The sequence below is a fragment of the Lynx canadensis genome, chromosome A2 (genome assembly GCF_007474595.2).
Source record: "Lynx canadensis isolate LIC74 chromosome A2, mLynCan4.pri.v2, whole genome shotgun sequence".
Taxonomy (NCBI): Eukaryota; Metazoa; Chordata; class Mammalia; order Carnivora; family Felidae; genus Lynx; species Lynx canadensis.
Genome location: NC_044304.2, coordinates 95,167,513 through 95,190,651, shown reverse-complemented (window position 1 = coordinate 95,190,651; position 23,139 = coordinate 95,167,513). Strand labels below are relative to the sequence as shown.

The window sequence follows — 23,139 nt, the reverse complement described above, 5'->3', positions numbered from 1 at the left end:
GAAGTTCAAAAAAATTCAAGTAAATCCCTTGGGGAGGCTGAGTTTTCACACAGAAACCAAGGTCCAAAGTAGCAAACTTGGTAGAACCCAGAAAATACTCCCTAATGCAACAGAGTTAACAATTAAGCTAAACAAAGTATTGTACGTGTGGAAGATTTTCTGCATCCAGAACTAGGTCAAAGTTAGCTTTGGATTGTAAACCCTGACCCTTACCAATTAGGTTGCTTGTATTAGCTGTACTAATTTGATCTTATTTAATTAGAGTCTAGTCTGTTTAAAGAAAAAAAAAAAAACCGATCATGTAGTCTCATTTATTGACTTTTTAAGAAGCAGTATTTCCCCCTCCAAATGAAATCTTGTGCTATACCCTGACTTAAAAAACAAAATGTACTCAAAACCAGAATGACAGAAAGATGAGTGGTTGTCTACAAATTGGAGGCAGGAGGGTGTGCAGAGGATGAGGGAGACAGAGAAAGGAGGACTGGAGGGATTTCAAGGAGAAATGAAGTTTTGCGGGATGATGGATATTTTTATTATTTTGATGTTGGTAATGGTTTCATGGGTGTGTACATTTGTCAAAGCTTATCAAATTATTTATTTTAAATATGTGGTTTATCATATGTCAATTATACTCCAACAAAATTTGTTAAAAAAAATCTGTTTATAAGAACAACAAAAAATTTGCTCAGGTTCTTGCTCTCTCACCCAACACGGTATTCCCCAGGTCCCTATACTTGGTACCTGGTACTCCATGAAAAATAATACTTTGAAAACTTCTGATTTTTAAGATTCCTTAAATACTAATGACATGCTTTGCCTAGGTCATTAATCAGTAGGTTTATGTGCTCCAGAGATAACATGGTTATTGTATTGCTCACTAATTACATTGATCTTCTCTTTCATTTTGTTTATAAACCTCTCTTGAAAAGTGCGACATTAGAGCAAAGTTAATGGATGGAAAGAAAGTATAACTCTTGGCAAGATAATGGGAAGGAGAACAAAAATAAACATGAGAAACAAAATAAATTTCCCATTTTTAAAATATACCCGTGTCTAGAAGAGACACTGAACTCTGAATAGGTTAAAAGGGGATTTAAAACAATTTTTAATGTTTATTTTTGAGAGAGAGAGAGAGAGAGAGGGAGAGAGAGCAAGGGAGGGGCAGAGAGAGAGGGAGACACAGAATGCAAAGCAGGCTCCAGGCGCTGAGCTGTCAGCACAGAGCCTGATGAGGGGCTTGAACCAATGAACTGCGAGATCATGACCTGAGCCAAAGTTGGATGCTTAACCAACTAAGCCACCCAGGAGCCCCTAAGAAGGGATTTTAAACATCCATCCTGTTACAAATTTTCAAGGCTATTTGCTTGTCACAAAAAATTTAGAGAAAGCATAAAACAAATGTTTACAAATTACTGGAATATAAAAAAAGTTATTCTTGATATTTAGGTGTAGGCTTGAAACTTACATTAGATGTAATATAAATGAAAATACTAAGGAAACTTATTTATGCATACCTGCTTTGTTACCAGAAGTACCTTACATTAAGTGAAATAACATTTATTACTAAATTAAATGATTTTACTGTATTAATAAATGGGAAGATGTAAAAATAAGGAAAAAAAATTCTTCCTTAGTAGTAAAGTATATTTCAGTGTAACTCTGAAACCAATATTAATAATCCATATCATTAAATATCAAAAGCAAGCAATTTCATTACCAAATCAGAGCGCTGTCATGCAGTAAGAAATACTAATAAGCTGCACATATACTCACGACTCCCAACATCCTCTACAAAAGTCATGTCCACAGGGCATATCCACTGGGTCTTCAAATACAGAAATACTGCACATACAAATGTCACACTGGAGATGAAGAAAAGCAATGATTTAAATGAAGTTATACTTTGTAGAGAGAACAATATATTCATTCATTTGTTAGTTTAATACAAAAATGCTACTGTAGTAATTATGAAGTTAAGTGTTTCATAGTTATAAGGGAAGTTACAGTTAGTACGCTTATTTTTGACTGAATACCAAATACCATGCCTACTTCATTATAAACTATTAAGGGATTTAAATATTTTAATGTACAAGTCAAACTCTTAAATTCCAAATTTCCCAAATGCAACTATCCATTTGGGAAGAAAAGTATAAGAAGCAAACCATTAGAGTCTATTCAGGTCCAAAAAAAATAAAAAAAATCTACTCAGGTCAAGATCAAATTGTCCACTGCAAAATAACCATTTCAATATCATGTTCTTTAGCCCATACTCATCCCAGAAAATCTACAAAAACAGAGTAACTTTGTGTTTTCAACATAAAAACTCAGGATATTTAGAGTAGCAATTTAAGGATTTCTACCCAGGGAACCCTGCTGCAAGGCTATGTATCTTCTAAACAATGACTTATCAGGAGCAAACATTCCAATGTTACAGATGCAAACTATAGAAGTAGAATCCTGTTTTCTGAGAAAGCCAAGATAAAACCCAGAATACTTTCATTTTCATCACATATTTGAGTATAACAGCATAACAATGGTATGCCATTTAAAAATGCAGACAATGGCAGTATTGTTTCTCAATAAAAAAAAAAAAACATTTACTATGGAAATCTAGATGATACACTCAAGAAGCTTTACTGAAACAAATACATAATTATCAATATTTTATTGTAAGCGTTTTCATATTTTTTATTTAAAGTGCCTACATAAACTCAACTTTTAATATTTCAGCATGGTGTGTTTAAAACTTTAAACACCTGGAGATTTTAAGTAAAAATACAGTAGATGGCTTTCTCAAACTCTTTTCTGTTTTCTGTTTTGAAATGAGAAAAGAAGAGCTTTTGTTTTTCAATCTGTAATTCAGAGATCACCAAAATATTCTATGATAATAAATACTTACCAAAGGGTGAAATAACTGAACCCTTTAAGAAGGGTATAGGATTCAATTATAGGAATTTAGCTAAAAGGTTCCATGAAACATTAAATAAGTTAAAAGTTAAAAGACTAAACACAAAATTAGGGGAAATATACTGAATATCGAACCATACCAAACTGGTGTCCAAATCCCCAGGAGATAAACTTATTTCATCTGGAGAGGTGACAGAAGAACGTGTAGTCCTTGGAGTTCTTGGAGAAGGGAGCGTATCCCAGGCGTTATACCCGCTCGGTGGTGGAGTTGGCATTTGAACACCTGATCGTTGGCAGCAGTTCTCTGGGTTGGACATCCAAGCCTCAAGTAATTTCTCCCTGTCCCAGTCTTTAAGAAAAATGGAATAGATAGCTCTCAAAAAACAGAAAATATGGTGATGTTTTAAGAGTTTCATAATAACAAAAGAGGATAAATTAAAGTGATATAGGCTATCTCTTCTATATGAAAGTAGTAACTGCAAATGAGTATTCAGGTATGTTATATGCACTAATATTTTTAAACAAGAATTTAAACTTTTATAATCTACTGTGGTTTACAAATATGTCAATATCTACCAATATCATCAAAACTCCCAGTCATTTCTAATAATCAAAAGAAATGCCTCATCACTTTTGGAAGTTACTAAATTTTTTTTTGGCATAGGTTTCATTTAGCCATTTTACTCTTTTCAAGAAAAATATGTAAATTTTCCAACTGGTTTCACCAGTGTCAAGTGGTAAAATGATTGGACAGCTTACTATAAACATGTCAAAATGTCAACAATAAGTCCAAAAATCATTTGATATACAGCTTGAAAGCAGAAGAAACTTCTGAAGGGATTATGGTTATAAAGTTTTAGTGAATTAGGTATAAATTCTGTATTGAGTTCACATCTGACTGAACTAAAGATGATCTTCCTACTATGAAAACTTTTTTTTTAAATGTCTATTTAGTTTTGAGAGAGATAGAGACAGAGCGTGAGTGGGGAGGGGCAGAGAGAGAGGGAGACACAGAACCCAAAGCAGGCTCCAGGCTCTGAGCTATCAACACAGAGCTTGACGTGGGACTCGAACTCACGAACGGTGAGATCATGACCTGAGCTGAAGTCAGACGCCCAACCAACTGAGCCACCCAGGCGCCTCCCCTACTATGAACACTTTTAAAATAGCCAAGTGAAGTGTGTTATAAAGTCCACAGCCATAAAAATAACCCATTAAAAATAATAAATAAGTACATCCAATTTTGTTAGCTGTTTTATAGACATTACTTAATTTATTCCTCCCAACAAACCTTTCAATCATTATTTAGGTGAAGAAACCAGGACTCAGGAAAGTTATATAACTTGCCCTGGCTCACACAGATAGTGAGGAATTTGAAATCAATTTCTGTAATTCCAAAACCTGTTTTCTTTCCACTGTAGCACAGTGAAGTACAGGGTCAAGAGTCATCCTAGAGTCAATTATTCAACGTAGGCCCATTCTATACAATTTTATAGCTCTAACACAAAGAACTATAGGAATTTCCCATGCAAGACTTTTTCTGACCATATTAAATCAGTGTATTTGGTGGTTTAACAGCATAATTATTATAACTTACAGGTGCAATACAGATAGACTGGGTGTGTTTCTGGCTGTGTAAACCATATGTGAAAAGGCACAGAAGTATAATGAAGAGACATGAGCAATTCTGTAAAGTTATAGCATATCATACTGTGGTTTGAAAAGATGGAAAACAAGATTGGAAAAGGAATCAGATTACAAAGAGGAAGAAAAATCTAACAACTGAAAAAAAACTGTATGAGTGCATTCTAGGAAATGTTGCTACATGGACATCAGTGTTTTGATAGGTCATTACTTACTTAAAAAGTTAAAATTACTTTTCTTCGAACAGTAGGATTATTTTCCAAAGTATCCATTATGTCACTTTTTAATAAAGGAAAAAGAGAGAACTACTATAATTTTTATAAACAGATATTAAGTATGCTAAATTTTAGTTTTATCTACTAGAAATATTTTTCAGCACAAATTCTGCTTGGATTCTATAACATTCACTTAGCAAATATTTACTAAATGTCTTTTATATGCACTGTCAGGCAGTAGGGATACAATGGGAGGAATAATCAGGCATGATTCCTGCCTTCATGAAACTTATAGTCTAGTAAGGAGAAAGACACGAAGTAAAAAATCAATACAATCACAAAAGAATCATCACCGTCAGAGTGCCATGGAGGAGAGGGAGAGAATCTGAGTCAGAGAAGGTGACGCTGGAGAAACAGTTTGGAGTGGACAAATGAAGGATGAGTGGGAGTTAACTAATAAAAGAGGGGGGGAAGACATTCTAGACAGGCTGTACACAGCATGTTCAAAGACCCTGTGGTAGGAGGGAAGGTGGCATTCTTGTGAAATTATAAAGGTCAGTGTAGGGGTGTCTGGGTGGCTTAGTCAGTTAAGCATCCAACTCTTGATTTTGGGTCAGGTCATGATCTCACAGTTCATGAGTCTGAGCCCCGCATCAAGGCTCTGTACTGACAGTGCGGGGCCTGCTTGGGATTCTCTCTTTCTCCCTGTCTCTCTGCCCCCTCCCCGCCCCTGTTGTCTGCCTCTCTCTAAAAATAAAGAAATAAACTTAAAAAAAAAAAAAAGAGTCTCTTAAAAGAGAAAAAGGTCAATGTAGCTGTAGCATGGAGATCAGAGGGGAGGCATCGTATGAGATAAGGCTGAAAAAATAGGCTAGGCCTAGATCATGCAAGACTTTTTAATAACACTTCTATTATCAGCTTAGGAGTGATAGAAAGTCACTGAAAAGTAGAGCTTGGGGTTAAGAAGGACAGGTTATCACAATCAGATTTGAAAAGATCATTGTGACTACAACAAACAAAGAAACTGGATAGGGCAGAAGTAGAGGGAAGATAGTCCAAATAGGATGGTAATGGGTAGTATAAGTGAGAGATGAAGCTAGGGCCAGGTGGCTGCAGTGGAGATAAAGAGAAAGAGAGAAGTTTAAGACATGGAAGGTGAAAGTGACAATTTGGTGATGACAGCACATAGGGTCTGAAGGACAAGATATGCCAAAGTTGGTGTCCCAGGTTTATCCAGTTGGCCGGTTGATACCATCTATGTAAATAGGGACTACCAGAGAATGATCTTAGTTTTAGACATACTGAGGTTTAAGGAGCTTCTGAGATATCCTAGAGATGCTTGTGGAGCTAAGAAGTCTAGTCCAAAGGGAAAAATCTATACCTATATAAACCTTGAGAGAAGATATAATTTCCTAGGAAGAGAGCAGACTGAGAAGATATAGGCCACTGACATTTAATTGCCTATAGAACATGACGAATCTCCAAAGGAGCTTAAAAAAATACTTCAATGTAAATGAACTCTAAGCACAAAATTAGCCTTGGTCTCATATTTTGTAAATTTTACTTATTTTCTTATTAGGTAGCATTCAATTATGTATTACTTGTATTAATGAGGCAATACTTAGACAATGACCTCTGTATTCCTAACAGAGTCCTCCTTAAAATTCAATTACTGCTCAGCAAATACTGCTCAACATTTCGGTCTTCTGCTTAATCTAAATCAACTTCATTACTTTGGGACTAAATTTGACAACAGATAATATAGTGCTCAAATCTATTTTCCTGTGTAAAGCTGAGTGAATGTGACCAAGGATATAATCTATAAATCTTCCAAATAGTTCAGTTTAATAGTTCTGAAACAAAGCCTATTCAGGTTTTGAGAGCAATTAGTATAAATTGTGGTTCTGTGCACTATTTTATTCTCTAACATCATTTATATCTGTAAATATTATTTGATTGTCAAATGTCATTGTCACCAATACTACCCAAACAATTAGAAGAGATGTCCATTTGAAAACCCGCTAGCCTCTATTTTATTCCTTAATAGGGAAGTAAAATATAGAATATGTAAGTAAGTTATCAAGAAAGTTATCACAGAATAGATAAATGCCAAATAGGAAAATTCAATTAGATATCACCTTATTAGAACCGACCCCTATTATGTAAAAGAAGTAACAGGAAAATATCAATGGAGTAAAAATGGAGTTGATTATTTAATAATACTTGATATACGGTAAACAGATACAGATGAAAATGTTCTTTTAAAAAATTATTGGTAAAGTTAGCCTTGGATTCTGTCTATATTGTGACTTGGAGCTATGATACATTGTATTATCTAGGTGATTGTAGATTCCTAAGGCAAAAATGGTATAAATACACAAAAAATACTGCAGTGCAGAACTGTTGTTTGCAGTTAAGTGTGGTCAAGTGACCGAATTCTAGCCAATGCAATATGCGCAGGAATAATGTATATATAAATAACGTTTCAGGTATAGTACTTATTATGTATTATTCTTTCTGTAAACATTTTCTGAGGGCTTAATATATGTCAGATATTTTGGAAACAAAAAATAATAAAAGCTATCCTCTAAGAGATCTCAGGTTAAGCAAAAAAGAGATTATCATAATATTGTATTTCCCAGGTTAAGCTCCAGGAAAAGCAAAAAAAGAGATTATCATAACATTGTATTCTAAGTGTATGACAGAAGATGTAGTAGGAATAGACAGGAAGGGTCTCAGTGCACACTTGGGAACACATAAGCAGAAAAGGCTTCCTGAAAGACATGGTTAATTAAGAAGGCGTAAGTAAAGGAATGGGGTGACTGACAGTTCAGGTAAAGAAATTTGGGTCATAAAGGTCTACTAAAGAGTCTGGATGGTTTTAAGTCTGTGGAACGCTAGTGAAGGATTTTTCAGCAAGGCAGTGACATGCTCAGATGTGAATTTTAAAAGAACAGTCTAATGGCAATATGAAAAATTAATAGGGTGAAAGGAGAATGGCAACATGGGAGACCAGGACTCAGGAGAATACAATTTAGATGGAAACTAATGACAGCCTGAATTTAAGTCAGTGACAGTGGGAATGGAAAGAGCTAGAGAGGGTGGGGGTGGGTATGCTGGAAGGATGAGAGACACTTAAAAAGAGAAATGGTAAGATTGTGGCCAAGTTTAACAGAGATGGAGGAGTAAAGTAGACTTTCAAGTTTCCGGCAGGATAATTTAATGAATGTTGATACTCATGTATCAAGACAATGGGAGAAAAGAGAAGTTCAGGTGTGAACATCCTTAGATTGGGGAGAAAATTGTTAAACATTTAGAAATGCAAACCTTGGGGCACCTGAGTGGTTCAGCTGGTTTAGTGTCCGACTCTTTTGACTCTTGATTTCTGCTCAGGTCATGATCTCACAATTCATGAGATCAAGCCCTGAGACAGGCTCTGTGCTGGAGTCTGCTTGGAATTCTCTCTCTCTGCCCCTCCCCCCACTCTCATGTGCACATGCATGTACTCTGTCTCAAAATAAACAAACTTAACAAAATGAAGTATTTGAGGTTGTATTTCTTTTTTTTTTATGTTTATTTATTTTGAGAGAGAGAGAGAGAGAGAGAGATGTGAGCAGGAGAGGGGCAGAGAGAGAGAATCTCAAGCAGGCTTTGTGCTGTCAGTATTGAGCCTGACGCAGGGCTTGTTCTCAGGAACAGTGAGATCATGACCAGAGCTGAAATCAAGAGTCAGATGCTTACCGAATGAGCCATCCAGGTGCCTCTCAAATACTTTATTAAAGTCAGGTTGTAGATACACTCTTTATTCTTTGGGTGGTTTTTGAAATCTTGGGTTTCATTAGATAAATGTGTGCAGCAATGTTTCTCAGAGAGTGGCCCACTTGTAGGCATCTCTACAACACTTACTTTAAGCCTCATCCCTCACCTAATGACTTGGACTCTGTGGAAAGTCCAGGAATCTCTGGTTAGTTCCCAGGAAATAATCCTTATTTATACAAAAATTTAAGAATCACTGGCATATAAAGTGGAAAAGAGTCTCAAGTACAGAACCGTGGGAAATTTCAATACTGAAGGCAAGGATTCTAGAGAGTTATATTCCAAATTATTCACAGTGATGATCAAGGGATGATGAAATATGGAATTTTAAATTTTCTTCTGATCAAAAGATCATATATTTTTGAAGTTGACATTCTATTTTAGTATAGATGATACAGATTTATAGTTAAAATAGGTAAGCCAAGTAATGACTAGAATAGTTATTTACCTCTCTCTTTTTAAAACTAATTTTTATTTTATTTTTTTATTATCATCTTATTTTATTTTAGAGGGAGAGTGTGAGCAGAGAGAGGGGCAAAGGGAGACAGAGAGAGAGAGAGAACATCTTTTTTTTTTTTTTTTATGTTTATTTATTTTTGAGAGAGATAGAGACAGAATACAAGTGGGTTAGGGGCAGAGAGAAAGGGAGGCACAGAATCCAAAGCAGGCTCCAGGCTCCAATCTGTCAGCACAGAGCCCGATGTGGGGCTTGAACTCACAAGCTGTGAGATCATGACCTGAGCCGAAGTCGGAGGCTCAACTGACTGAGCCACCCAGGTGCCCTGAGAGAGAAAGTCTTAATCAGGCTCCATGCTCAGTGCAGAGCCCAGTTCAGGGCTTGATCCCACATCTCTGGGATCATGACCTGAGCTGAAATCAAGAGCTGGATGCCCAACCAACTGAACCACCCAGGTGCCCTAAAAATAATTCTTAAATCGGAAAAAACTTAACTTTGAAACTAGACAAAATATCAAATATGAACTGTGCAATGAGAGGGTCCAGCTCACCATGTGACAACTCCCAAAATGGCTGCCTTAAGTATATCACAGAAAATTTAAAATAAGCTGAGTACTTTTCCTAAGTTGGTAATGTTCTTAAAAACAAAACAAAACAAAACAAAATAAAACAAACCTTAAAAGGAATAGTATATTCCTGCATTGACTCTACAATTTCACTTTGTGCATTTCATGGCAAGAAACACCCTTTATAGGGGCGCCTGGGTGGCGCAGTCGGTTAAGCATCCGACTTCAGCCAGGTCACGATCTCACGGTCCGTGAGTTCGAGCCCCGCGTCGGGCTCTGTGCTGACTGCTCAGAGCCTGGAGCCTGTTTCCGATTCTGTGTCTCCCTCTCTCTCTGCCCCTCCCCCGTTCATGCTCTGTCTCTCTCTGTCCCAAAAATAAATAAACGTTGAAAAAAAAAAATTTTTAAAGAAACACCCTTTATATAAAATAAATATAACTGACAGTACTAATAACACAATTGTTAAATATTTCATTGACTTTAGTAAAAATTAATGTCAAAACTAGTACTAGGACTACAGATTCCAACTTTCAATCCTGCTTAAATCAGACACATTTCTAAAATTAGACAATCTTTAAGCTGATTTAGTAGCCATGATTTTTATTTTTTTTTTAATTAAGAAAAAAAATTTTTTTTTTTTTTTAATTTTTGAGAGAGAGAGAGAGACAGAACAGAACACAAGCAGGGGAGTGGCAGAGAGCGAGAGGGAGACATAGAATCCAAAGCAGGCTCCAGGTTCTGAGCTGTCAACACAGAGCCTAACGTGGAGGTCGAACTTATGTACTGTGAGATCATGACCTGAGCCGAAGTCAGATGCTTAACCAGCTGAGCCATCCAGGTGCCCCTAAAAGCATGATTTTTAAAAACAAATTTCCCATTTCCCCTCTAGGATTTACAGGCAGTTTATACTTCAAAATATAGAATGTTCTGAAGATGGTGGATACTGCAGTAACCACTGCACAAAAAACAACTTAGGCTTGTTTAACAAACTATTTTGTTTTATACTGAAATAGTAAAATGGCTATATTTTAACTCTGAAAAGTTTCAAAAGGCACTCATGTTCTCAGAAGCATAAGACATTTTTCATTACCATGAGCTCGAAGTAAAGCTTCAGCAGTAAACAGTGGAGCCTGAAGCATGTCTGCAGTTTCCACAATAAGCATATCTTTCAATCTACGAAGATCTTGAGGCCTTAATCCTTCATATGGCTTTGAAAACAAGAAAATCAAGTTAAATTGGCTGTTATACTCTTAGGAAATTCTAAATGCCTAGAAACAAAATTATATGATTATCATTTATTCAGTCTTCCTATTTCAGTTTGATAACTGAAGTTAAAACGGTTCTATATGTTCTACAACTATGGACTTCAAACTACTCTTTCACAGGTCTTATTATAAAAGCTAGAAAGTGGAATGAATGCCAAGGTTCATGCACCTTATCTAAAATAAAGGTATCATACTATAATGACAAGACAAACTTACTTTATACCTTTGAAAGTTTGGATAATACAAAAATTAGAAATGAAAACCTTATAATACCACCACTGAGCAATAATCATTATTAAAGTTCTAAGTGTTTTTATCCAGTCTTTGCTTTTAGCAAATCAATTATGTGTAAATATATGTGTTCAATGAGTTTATCCACTGAACCACAAAACATTTATACTTATTAAGATCCAACTTGGATTATTAGTGGTTTACATGATACTTATTAATTAATTTGGGGAGAAGTGACTATGCCATACTATTCAGAGCTCTTAGTCACAAACGAATTACCTCTGTTTATTCAAGTATTCGTTAATGCTCCTTAGTTTTCATTACATAGGTACTATATCATATCAGATTTTTAATTTTTTTGTTATCCTTTATCTTTTCTTTTAACAGAAAACAAAGAATAAAAATCACAAGTGTTTCACTATTCAAAAACAATTACTGTTTTTGCTATACTTGTTTCAAGTCCTTTAAAAATTTTTTTTAATGTTTATTTTTTTTGGTGAGAGAGCATGCCCGGGGGAGGAGCAGAGAGGGGAGACACAGAAACCGAAGCAGGCTCCAGGCTCCAAGCCGTCAGCACAGAGCCCTATGCAGGGCTTGAACCCACGAACTGTGAGGTCATGACCTGAGTCAAAGCCTGACACTTAACTGAGCGTCCCTCAAGTCCTTTTTAAAACACAATGAAACAAAAGAAGCAAAACTTTATATAGTAGTCTCCCCTGCAAAGCCTCATTGGTGGGGGAATGTGGGTTCCAAGACCCCCCACCATTGATCTGTGAAAACATGGATAGTACCGAACCCTACGTATACTGTTTTTTTTTTCCTATATATACATACCTATGATAAAGTTTAATTTATAAAGTAGACATAATAAGAGATTAACATCAATAAAAAAGAACAATTGTAGTACACTGTAATAGTGGTAAGAATGTGGTTTCTCTCTCAAAATATGTTAATGGACTGTGCTCATACTTCTTGTGATGGTGTGAGATAGTTAAATGCCTGCGTGATGAGATCAAGCGAGGTAAATAACATAAGCATTATGATACAGTGTTAGGCTACTACTGACCTTCTGAGGATATGTCAGAAGGAAGATCATTTGCTCTGGATTGTAGTTGACTGCAGGTAAATGAAACCTCAGAGACAAGGGGTGAGGGATTATATAAAAGTAAAATAATCTGTGACATGTTTTCCCCATTACATTTCCCTAACTCTCCCCATCCTTGCCTATGGAAATCACTATCATGAATTTGACATATGGTTGTCATAACATTATGGCATAACATTATATCACTAGGCAATTTCCTTTTATTTTCACTCAATATTGTTATTATTATTAATATGGATACACATGTATTCAAATCTTTTTTTATTATAAAATTTTTTTTAATGTTTATTTATTTTTGAGAGAGAGAGACAGAACACAAGCAGGGGAGGGGCAGAGAGAGAGAGGGAGACACAGAAACCAAAGCAGGCTCCAGGCTCTGAGCTGTCAGCAAAGAGCCTGATGTGGGGCTCAAACTCACAAACCCTGAGATCATGACCTGAGCCGAAGTTGGACACTTTACTGACTGAGCCACCCAGGCGCCCCCATGTATTTCAATTCTTTAAACAGTTGTAACCAGATTACTACAGTAAACATAGACTAAAGGCCATAGCTTAAAAAGCAGTAGAAATTCCAAAGAACTGAGAATGTATTTTGGCAGCATGTATCACAGTCTCTAGAGAATTCTGGGTAATTAGCAAACCTCATCCATTTTAGCTGATTTACAGATATTTTAGAATATTATCTTTATTTCTTGCTTCATTTTTTTGGTATCATGGAAACCATTTTACCAAGTCTTACTTAACCTCCTATGACTGCGATTCAATAGGGATAATTTTTCTCAGTTGACATGATAAACTTTCCTGATCCTTACAATCCCAACTATCATGTATAGTTTGCTTTTAAACTAATTTATGAACCACATTTTCCCCTGCAAAAACTTAAGAAATCCTTTTATGGTTAAATTTATAGTATTCACTCCAGTACAGAAGTTACACACTATGTAGAATATTACTTCTAAAAAATATATTCCAAGTTTATACTTGGGATTCCAGGTACCTTTCCTGCCTCAGCAATGAGAATGGATATTTCTCTCTCTCTCTCTCTCTCTCTCTCTCTCTTTTGTTTTTTTAGAAAAAGAGAGTGTGCATGATCAGAGGAGGGGCAGAGAGAGAGAGAGAGAGAGAGAGAGAGAGAGAGAGAGAGAAATTCCAAGCAGGTTCCACGCTCAGTGTGGAGCCCGATGTGGGGCTCAATCCCATGACCCTGGGATCATGACCTGAGCATGACCCTGGGATCATGACCTGAGCAGAAACCATTGGATGCTCAACTGATTGAGCCACCCAGGCACCCCGAGATTAGGTATCATTCTGCTTTCATTTATGTAATCCAAATAAATTTTGAGTACACATATATTAAAAAAGAGAGACTATAAAGCAATCTGCATATATTAAGTTTAAAAAATGCATAGTTTTAAACTTAAAAATGTTACATTGGAAGAAAAATAGTTCTTGAAGGAGAAAGATATACTGTCTTCATGGGCATGTGACATATTCACTCTGAATCTCTGCAACAGAACTATAATTAGGTCATGTGAAGCATTTCAATACATTGCTCAGTCCCAAGTGGGCACAAGCCATCTCTTCTGCAAGAAGAATGAAAATGAAGGTGCCTTTCTCTTTCTTGTTGCAAAGATAAACTGCTTCTATTTTCAGATTAAACACAATCTAGCAATAACCTTCAAAGCAGTCAGTACTGATACATAGAAAGAAAACGGAAACTAATTTAAAAAGGAAGACAGTGAATAAAAGTATCTCTTTTGCATCAATGCATACTCTGCTACCAAAATACCACTGAAGAAATGCGAAACAGACCAACATACAAACTGTACCCCTTTGATATCAAGTATAAAGTGACAGTTATCTTCAAAAACTGATTCAGAAAAAAACTATGACAAAGGATTTATGAAAGAACAAATTTGTTTTTATGTTTTTCCACAATGAAAACAGCTTCCCCCTGACTATATAGGTAAAACATGCTTGTTAAAAATGAAAAAAAAAAAAGGGGGGGGTACTTATTTACTCAATTATATTGGTAATTTTTAAAATTTTAGAAGATGTGAAAGGCACTCAGGGAAAAAAGAGTATTTCCAATTTCTCTTAATATCAATCTCTCATTACCTGATCCATGAGCCTAGCCTGGAGGAGAAAGGGTAAAGAATAGCTAAAGAAAGTCTTTAGAATTCTAGGACCCTTCCCTTTGTTTTAGTTTCCTTGCTCCTTACTCAGCTGTTCTCCCCTGGGATTAAGACAAGGTCTACCCTGATCTGTACTTTGACCTAAGAGGAAGGCAGCTGCTCTTGCACAGTAGGTTAAACCAGCTAAGGCAACGTCCATCATATGGGTTCCCTGCCAGAAAAACAGCCTGAGCCTTCCTGGGTTATAAGACCTAGAGAGGAATTGGGAGAGGGGATTCTTCAGATGGCTTTCATAGCAACATATTGTTCAGTTTTCCCTTCATTTACTACATGTAGCCACACAATCTACTCCTACAGAGCCTGACCCCTACCAGGCCCAATACCCACTAGTTTCTTTGTTCTGCCTTTCCAGATTTATATAAATTAAATACAGTCTTCCCAGCCATCACTCCAACACAACACCTTGTTTTTATGCCCCTATAGCAATTAGCACTCTCACAAACTGTGTTCATTTACTTTTTAAGCTTATTTGTGTGCATCTCTATTGATGCTGGAATATAAGCACCTAGAGGGCAGGGGCTTATCTTTGTTCCTCACTGTATCTCCAAGCTCCTAAAACAGTGTCTGGCAGAGTAGTCCCTCTGCCAGTTTTGTTGAATGTTCCTCAACAGTTTTGTTGAATGATGGGATGAAGAAGTAGATTTTGTTCATTTGTAAACTAATCTGAAGGAAAGAACTTAATTAAAATGTGTCAAGAAGAAATTATAGAGATATAATATTATACACTGTCCAGATCATTAATTGAATCAAGAAACTTAGCTAGAAAAAACACTTCACCTTGGGAACAGGAATCTTTTAAACTACCTAATTATATAGTTTAATACAATCACATAGTGGGTTGTATAAACCTATTAGCATAGGCAGAATAATCCAAACATTGGTCAGGGTCAAAGTAGAAAGTATAAAAATGAATTTTAAAGAAAGCAATTTTGTTTGGTTTTACTGTTACCTTTTTTTTTTTTTTAAGTTTATTTATTTTGAGAGAGACAGAGAGAGAGAGCGTGTGCATGTAGGCACGAGGGAGGGACAGAGAGAGAGAGGAAGAGAGAGAATCCCAAGCAGGCTCCTCGCTGTCAGCACGGAGCCTGATGTGGGGTTTGATCATGCAGGGCTCGATCTTACTAACTGTGAGAAGATGACCTGAGCTGAAACCAAGACTTGGACACTTAACCGACTGAACCACCAAAGCATCCTGGTTTTATTTTTAAAATTGTTATGAAACATACATTACTTAAAGTTAACAATTTTAAAATGTATATTTCAGTGGCCTTAATACATTCAATAATGTTGTACAACTACCACATACATCTAATTCCCAAAATTCTCATCACCCCAAAAGAAAACCTCATACCCATTAAAGTAGTCACTCCCTAGTCCTTCCTCCTCTTCGGCCCTGGCAAACACTAGTGTGCTTTCTGTCTCTATGGATTTACCTATTCTGTATATTTCATATAAGTGGAGTTATTTAATATGTGACCTTTTGTGTCTGCCTCCTTTCACATAGCATAATGTTTCTGAGATTGATCCATATTGTAGAATGTATTAGTACTTCTTTCCTTTTTGTGACTGAGTAATATCCCATTGTATATGTATGTATACCTCACGTTTTATTTATCCATTCATCTGTTGATAGAGATTTGGTCTTCAACGTTTGGTTATTGTGAATAGTGCTGCTATAAACATTTGTGTGTAGGTATTTGTTTGTGAAAGTATTGTTTTTAAACATTATAAAATATCAGACAAAACGATCCTAATAAGGATTAAAAACAAAACTAGAAAACTAGAAAAAAACTGGGGCATATGATTACAATATTAACATTAAAAAAATTCAGAAGCCACGGAGTAAGAAAAATTTACATCTCTGAATATCCTAAGTGAAAACAGAAAAATACACAAACTTTTCTTGGAAAGCATTAAGAACACACAAACCATCCAAAGAAAAAAACTCAAATGAACAATCAATTTACAGAATAGTCAAGTAAAAAAATTCAAACAGGTACCACTTGTCTAAACTAGCAAAAATAAGGGCGCCTGGGTGGCGCAGTTGGTTAAGCGTCCGACTTCAGCCAGGTCACCATCTCGTGGTCCGTGAGTTCGAGCCCCGCGTCAGGCTCTGGGCTGATGGCTCAGAGCCTGGAGCCTGTTTCCGATTCTGTGTCGCCCTCTCTCTCTCTGCCCCTCCCCCGTTCATGCTCTGTCTCTCTCTGTCCCAAAAATAAATAAACGTTGAAAAAAAAAATTCTTTAAACTAGCAAAAATAAAAACACTGATAATATGTAATGCTAGCAGAAATATGTGGAAAAGAATTCTCTAACATGCTACTAGAAGAAAATAAACTGATATAATCTTTTAGGACAGCCTAACAATATCTATTAAACTATAAAATATGTACATCTCATGATCCATCAAACCAATTTCTACAAATTTATAGGGAATATACTTTTAAAATATGTATATAAATGAAGTAACAATTATATATGATGACCATGATTATAACAGCATACATTTAGATAAAACATATAATGATTCAGGCACTGTTCTAAGTATTTACATATATTAACTCATTTAAGCATCACTACAATTCTCTGAAGTAGGGACCATTATTATCTCCATTTTAAGGAAGAAGAAACTGAAGCAGAGGAATAACTACTTAAGGCCACATAGTATGTCACTCATGGGACTAAAATATGAATCCAGTCAGCATGGCTTCAGATCCATGTTTCAAACCAAAATAATGACACAACTAGATAAAAATATATATGAAATAAATAGATAAATATTCACTTTAGCCTGTTTTTAATATCAATAATATCTAAATTATTTAAATATTCATCAATATTTAATAGGAAAATGGTCACGATATATTGTTAAGTTGAAAAAATATTTTAGAGTTGTGGAGGATGTGGAGAAAAGAAACTCTCATGCACTGTTTGTGGGAATGTAAATTGGTATAGCTACTGTGGAAAATAGCATGGATGTTCCTCAAAAAATTAAAAATAGAAATACCATATTACTGAGTAGTTCCACTACTAAAGAACTCAAGAACACTAATTTGAAAAGATATATGCACCCCTATGTTTATTACAGCATTATTTACAATAGTCAAGATATGGAAGCAATCTAAGCATCCACTGATAGATGAATGGGTAAAGATGTGGTGTATACACACATACCTGATGGAATATCACTAAGCTGTACAAAAAAGGATGAGATCTTGACATGTGCAACAACTGGATGGACATACAGGGTATTATGGCTAAGTGAAATAAGTCAGATAGAGACAAACAAATATCATGTGATTTTACTTAAACATGGAACCTAAAAAAAAAAAACGAATAAAAAAAAAAAAAAGCAGAAACAGACACATACGTACAGAGAACTAATGGTTGCTAGAGGGAGGGATGGTGAAGGGGTGGGCAAAATGGGTGAAGGGGAGTGTGAGAAACGGGCTTCCAATTATGGAATAAATAAGTCATGGGAATAAAAGGTACACATTAATTTATTAGGGAATAAAATTAATGGTATTGTAATAGCATTGTATGGTGATATATGGTAGCTATATATTTGTGGTGACCACTGCATACCATACAAACTTGTTGAATTTTGTACAACTGAAACGAATGTAACACTATGTGCCAACTATACTTAAATTAAAAAAAATTTTTTACAGAAAAAAAATATTGTAGCAGAACTCAATGACCTTCCTTTTGCAATAAAAATTCTATGTTATACATTTGTTTATATCATATGTATGTTTCTTAAACAAGACATACACACAAGAAATTGTTACCACTGTGGGGTAGAGTCAGGAAGGAGGAAATTTTTTACATTTTTTAGCAATAAATACTCATTATAAATTTTAAGAAATGCATGAAAAAAGAAAAATAATAATAGTAAAAAAACTTATCCATTCCATAATTAGCATTTTGGCATACTTCAATCTCAATATATACTAGTCTTTTCTATATAACGAGTACCAAATTGTTATGTAACTTTTTGTTAACTTAATAGTTTATTATAGTTACATTAAATTCATTTAGATCTTAAGTCTATTGATAATGAATACTATTATTTTTCTGATTTAATTATAAGTTAAGATAGTATCTTTGATAAAAAGCCTAAATATAGTCATTAAATGTTTTTCAGTTTAATCACATTATTTTTAGAATATTACTGTTTAAATATTTTCTTCTGACTAAATTACATTAATTATTACAGTAATAGTATGTATATATGTATGTATGACTCAAGACGATAGATTATGAAAAGACAGACAGTATAGCAAATAGAGATGCTTTGGCTTGAAGTCCGAAGAATCGGTTTAGCTCACTTTGATCCTGGTAGGTTATTCAACTATTTTCCGGTTTATCTTCCTCATTTAAAAAAAGAAGGGGGCATAACAGTTACTTAAGCTTACTGTGTGAATTTAACAACCATGTGAAAGTGTTTAGGACATTGGCCTCTCTTTCTATGTGTGACTTAACCTGAAAAAGCATTCCGATAAAATAACCTAATTTAAGAAACACAAAGGGTAAAAAAATATAAATTTCTTAATTCCAAGAAACTCAGTTCTTTTGGTAATCTGGAATACTGAAGCTCAAAATACTTAAGAAATACCATCTATGGATGTTTTCACTGTGTAAGCAGTGTGTCTGACACTGAAAATACTCTGTTGAATAAGGCAGTTATGATTCTGGCCCTCATGGAGTTGACCATCTAATAGGAAAGAAGGGCAAAAAAAAGAATAAATACATAAACAAAATCATTACAGCATGTGATGAGTGTTATAAAAAGTAGGGTGTTATGGTAAAGAATAATGGAAGGAGAGGGACCTATTTGGGAAAGAATAGTCCAAGATTGCCTCTCTGAAGAACTACTGAGCCAGCCAAAAGAAAAACTGGGAGAAGATTTCTGATACAGAAAAGAGCAAATGCAAAAACCTTACTGTAGTCTAGGTATTATAATTAGAGCAAAATATGCTGGGAAGAAAGGTTTGAGATGATGTTGGGAGAGGTAGTAGTGAGACCATATAAGGTTTTATATCTGAGAGAATAGTTTGGATTTTATTCCAAGTACAATGAAAAGTCACTAAGTAATTTAAGAGATTTATATGATCTAATTTAAGTTTTAAAATGTCTTTCCAGCTTATGTGTACAAAATGGATTCTAGGGGGACCAAAACAGAAGGAAGGAGGTCAGTTAGGAAACTGTTACAGTACCTCAGATGAGAGGTTCGGGTGGAGAGGGCCTGGGGAGGTAGGAGTAGAGACTAGGAGGAGTAAATGGATCTAGGTTATACTCTTGGAGGTAAAATTGACAACATTCTCAGATTGTTTGGATATAAGGACAAACAAGGAACTGAAACGCTTGCCCATTTATGCTTAAGCAATTCAGTGGAGGGAGGTAATGTTTATTGAAACAAGAAAGACTTAAAGGAAAACCAAAGAACAATGTCCCTGAAGCTAAGGGAAGAATGCTTCACTAAGAAGGGAGTGGTCAATTGTGTCAAGTGCTGCAGAGGAATTCAAGTAAGAGTGGGAGAGAACAGTACCCACTGGATTTGGCAAAATGGCAACTCTTGATATCCATGACAAATGCACTTCCAACAAAATAGAAAGGAGGAAAGTCACGCTGCAAGAGGCTCAGAGATATGGGGCTACAACTGAAGAGGGAAAGGAAGAAAAGTGGTCAATGGAGTGACTTTTGCTGTTTTTGTTTTGTTTTGTTTTTAAGATAAAAGTTAGCAAAGCATGTTTGTTGATAAGAGCAACCTAGAAGACAGGGAGGACTGAGGAACAGGAGGACTGCAGTTTTAGAACAGTAGAAATGGTTAGGAGTTCATATTACACATTAGCATCTCTACTTAAATATAAGTAAACATATACATATTTTAGAGGACAGTTACCACCTCCAGATTTTCTAGATGTATTTTTATACTTATGGCTATATAACATTTTTTTTTAATGTTTATTTATTTTTGACAGGGAGAGAGAGAGACAGAGCATGAGCGGGGGAGGGGCAAAGAGAGAGGGAGATACAGAATGCAAAGCAGGCTCCAGGCTCTGAGCTGTCAGCACAGAGCCTGACACGGGGCTCGAACCCACAGATCTCGAGATTATGACCTGAGCTGAAGTCGGACACTCAACCGACTGAGCCACCCAGGTGTCCCTACTTATGGCTATACAGATGAAATGGTGTTAAGCATATTGCAGAGAAGACCACACAAACTGGATTTTAAAGTAGAAAAATAAAATTTAATATAAAACCCATATCATTTATTAAAAAAAAAAAAACACCTTACCTCTCGTTTGTCTAACGCAGCATATTCAGCTTCTATTTCTTCAGCTTCAGGATCTCGTGAGAATACCATTTGTGATTCCAGATTGAGGGCCAAATCTTTGTGGTGCTGCTTTTCAGCACAATCACAAGGAGTATCTTTATTCTCATTCTCAGCAAACAAGTCTCCTCCGTGTTTTACTAAAAGCTAAAAAAGATTTTTCAAAAACTTGCAACCACAGATTTAAACAGGTTACTTCATGCTATGTATTTGAAAAAATTAACAATATAATGAAGTGCAACAAAAATACAACAGTATGTACTTGAAATAACAATAAAAATTTAGATACCAGTGACTTTTTAAAAAAATATTTTTAATGTTTAGTTATTTTTGATAGAGAAACAGAGTGTGAGCAGGAGAGGGGCAGAGAGAGAGAGAGAGAGAGAGAGAGAGAGAGACGCAGAATCAGAAGCAGGCTCCAGGCTCCAAGCTGTCAGCACAGAGCCCGATGTGGGGCTCAAACTTACAGACCACGAGCTCATTACCTGAGCTGAAGTTGGACACTCAACCCACAGAGCCACCCAGGTGTCCCAATACCAGTGACTTCGATTTTAAGATGGTAATTCTTGTTTATTAGCATTTAAAAAAAATGTTTATTTTTGTGTGTGTGAGAGAAAGACAGAAAGAGAGGAGACAGAGACTGGGTGGGGAAGGGGCAGAGAGAGAGAGAGAGAGAGAGAGAGAGAGAGAGAGAAAGAGAGAGAGAGGGAGACAGAATCTGAAGCAGGCAGAAAATCCAAAGCAGGCTCTGCTGTCAGCCTAAGAGCTTGATGCAGGGCTCGAACCCATAAACCATGAAATCATGACCTGAACTGAAACCAAGAGTCAGACCCTTAACTGACTAAGCTACCTAGGAGACCCAAACAATCTTTCAATTTTTTAAAAATATTTTATTATTTTATTATTTTTAAGAGAGACAGTGCGAGTAGGGGTGAGGCAGAGAGAGGGGAGACACAGAATCCAAAGCAGCTCCAGGCTCTGAGCCGTCAGCACAGAGCCCAGAACGGGGCCCGAACCCACAAGCTGTGAGATCATGACCTGAGCCAAAGTCAGATGCTCAACCAACTGAGCCACCCAGGTACCCCTACAATCTTTCAATTTTTAAAGGTGGGATTTCATTCCAAGAAATATCACCTTAAAAATACATGGAAAAGGGCACCTGGGTGGCTCAGTCAGTTGACTATCCAACTTTGGCTCAGGTCATGATCTCACAGTTTGTGAGTCTGAGCCCTACATCAGACTCACTGTTGTCAGCGCAGAACCTGTTTCAGATCCTCTGCCCCCTCTCACCCCTCCCTAGCTTGCTCTCTCTCAAAAATAAATACACATTGGGGCACCTGGGTGGCTCAGTCGGTTAAGCGTCCGACTTCGGCTCAGGTCATGATCTCATGGTCCGTGAGTTCGAGCCCCGCGTCGGGCTCTGTGCTGACCGCTCAGAGCCTGGAGCCTGTTTCCGATTCTGTGTCTCCCTCTCTCTCTGCCCCTCCCCTGTTCATGCTCTGTCTCTCTCTGTCTCAAAAATAAATAAACGTTAAAAATAAATAAATAAATAAATAAACAAACAAACAAACATTAAAAAAATACATGTAATAGTGACTTATTTATTACTATTGAGGTTTCTGACAGTTTTGCAGAAGTTAACTATGTTGTTACTAGAGGCTATAGGTTCAAATTTCCCCATTATGTCTACAGAAACATTAGGAAGGACATTATACCATGAGGACCATAATCTAGGACGCAATCTACCCTAAAGGACAGCCTGACAATTAGTCATGGAGCTGATTCTTTTATAGAATTCAGTCATGATCATAATAACATAGTAACGGCTACCATTTATTGAGTGTCTTCTAAGTTCCAAGCCTGATGTTAAGTAATTCAAGTACACGTTCTTATTTAATATTAACAACCCCAGGGATATTATAATGTCTCAGAAAAGTTAGGTAACTTGACCAAAGTTACCCACCTGGCAAGCAAGAGAACTGGGATTCAGACAAAAGTTTGACCAATTTCTTATAACCATAATTGGATATTGTACAGACACACAGAACAGGCTGATCACATAAATTAAAAGAAGTCAAATACATCCTGGGTCCACCATAAAGTTCTACCTAGATCTTACTTATGATCTAAAAGTGAATAGTTTTTAGTTTTTATTTTTTATGGCATTTAATAAAAAAGGTAGCTTCTTCCCATTTTCTTCCATATAATTTTATCTTCTCTCCCTACAACAAACATTCAGATCTTCCTATAAAGTTTCTTTATTGCTTTTGGAACTGGAATCCTTATGATTCCTCTATAGCTATCCCAAGAGGCCTGACAACATAAAGGACTTATATCAATGCCGGGCCTGAAAGCCATGGGCTAACTTGACAAGCCCAATGGATATGACCTTCAGTTTCTTGCT

General features: G+C 36.0%; 1 protein-coding gene across 4 annotated transcripts in view; it reads right to left on the bottom strand.

Moving 5' to 3' along the window:
- Positions 1-23,139, bottom strand: part of ANKIB1 (ankyrin repeat and IBR domain containing 1) — a 148,672-nt gene that overhangs the window by 48,919 nt on the left and 76,614 nt on the right. For all 4 annotated transcript variants that reach the window (XM_030307944.1, XM_030307945.1, XM_030307942.1 and 1 more), the window contains exons 4-7: positions 20,700-20,882; positions 10,695-10,812; positions 3,048-3,256; positions 1,774-1,862 (exon numbers count right to left, since the gene is read on the bottom strand). In XM_030307944.1, the coding sequence (XP_030163804.1) occupies positions 1,774-1,862; positions 3,048-3,256; positions 10,695-10,812; positions 20,700-20,882 (599 nt within the window). The remainder of the gene's footprint in view (positions 1-1,773; positions 1,863-3,047; positions 3,257-10,694; positions 10,813-20,699; positions 20,883-23,139) is intronic.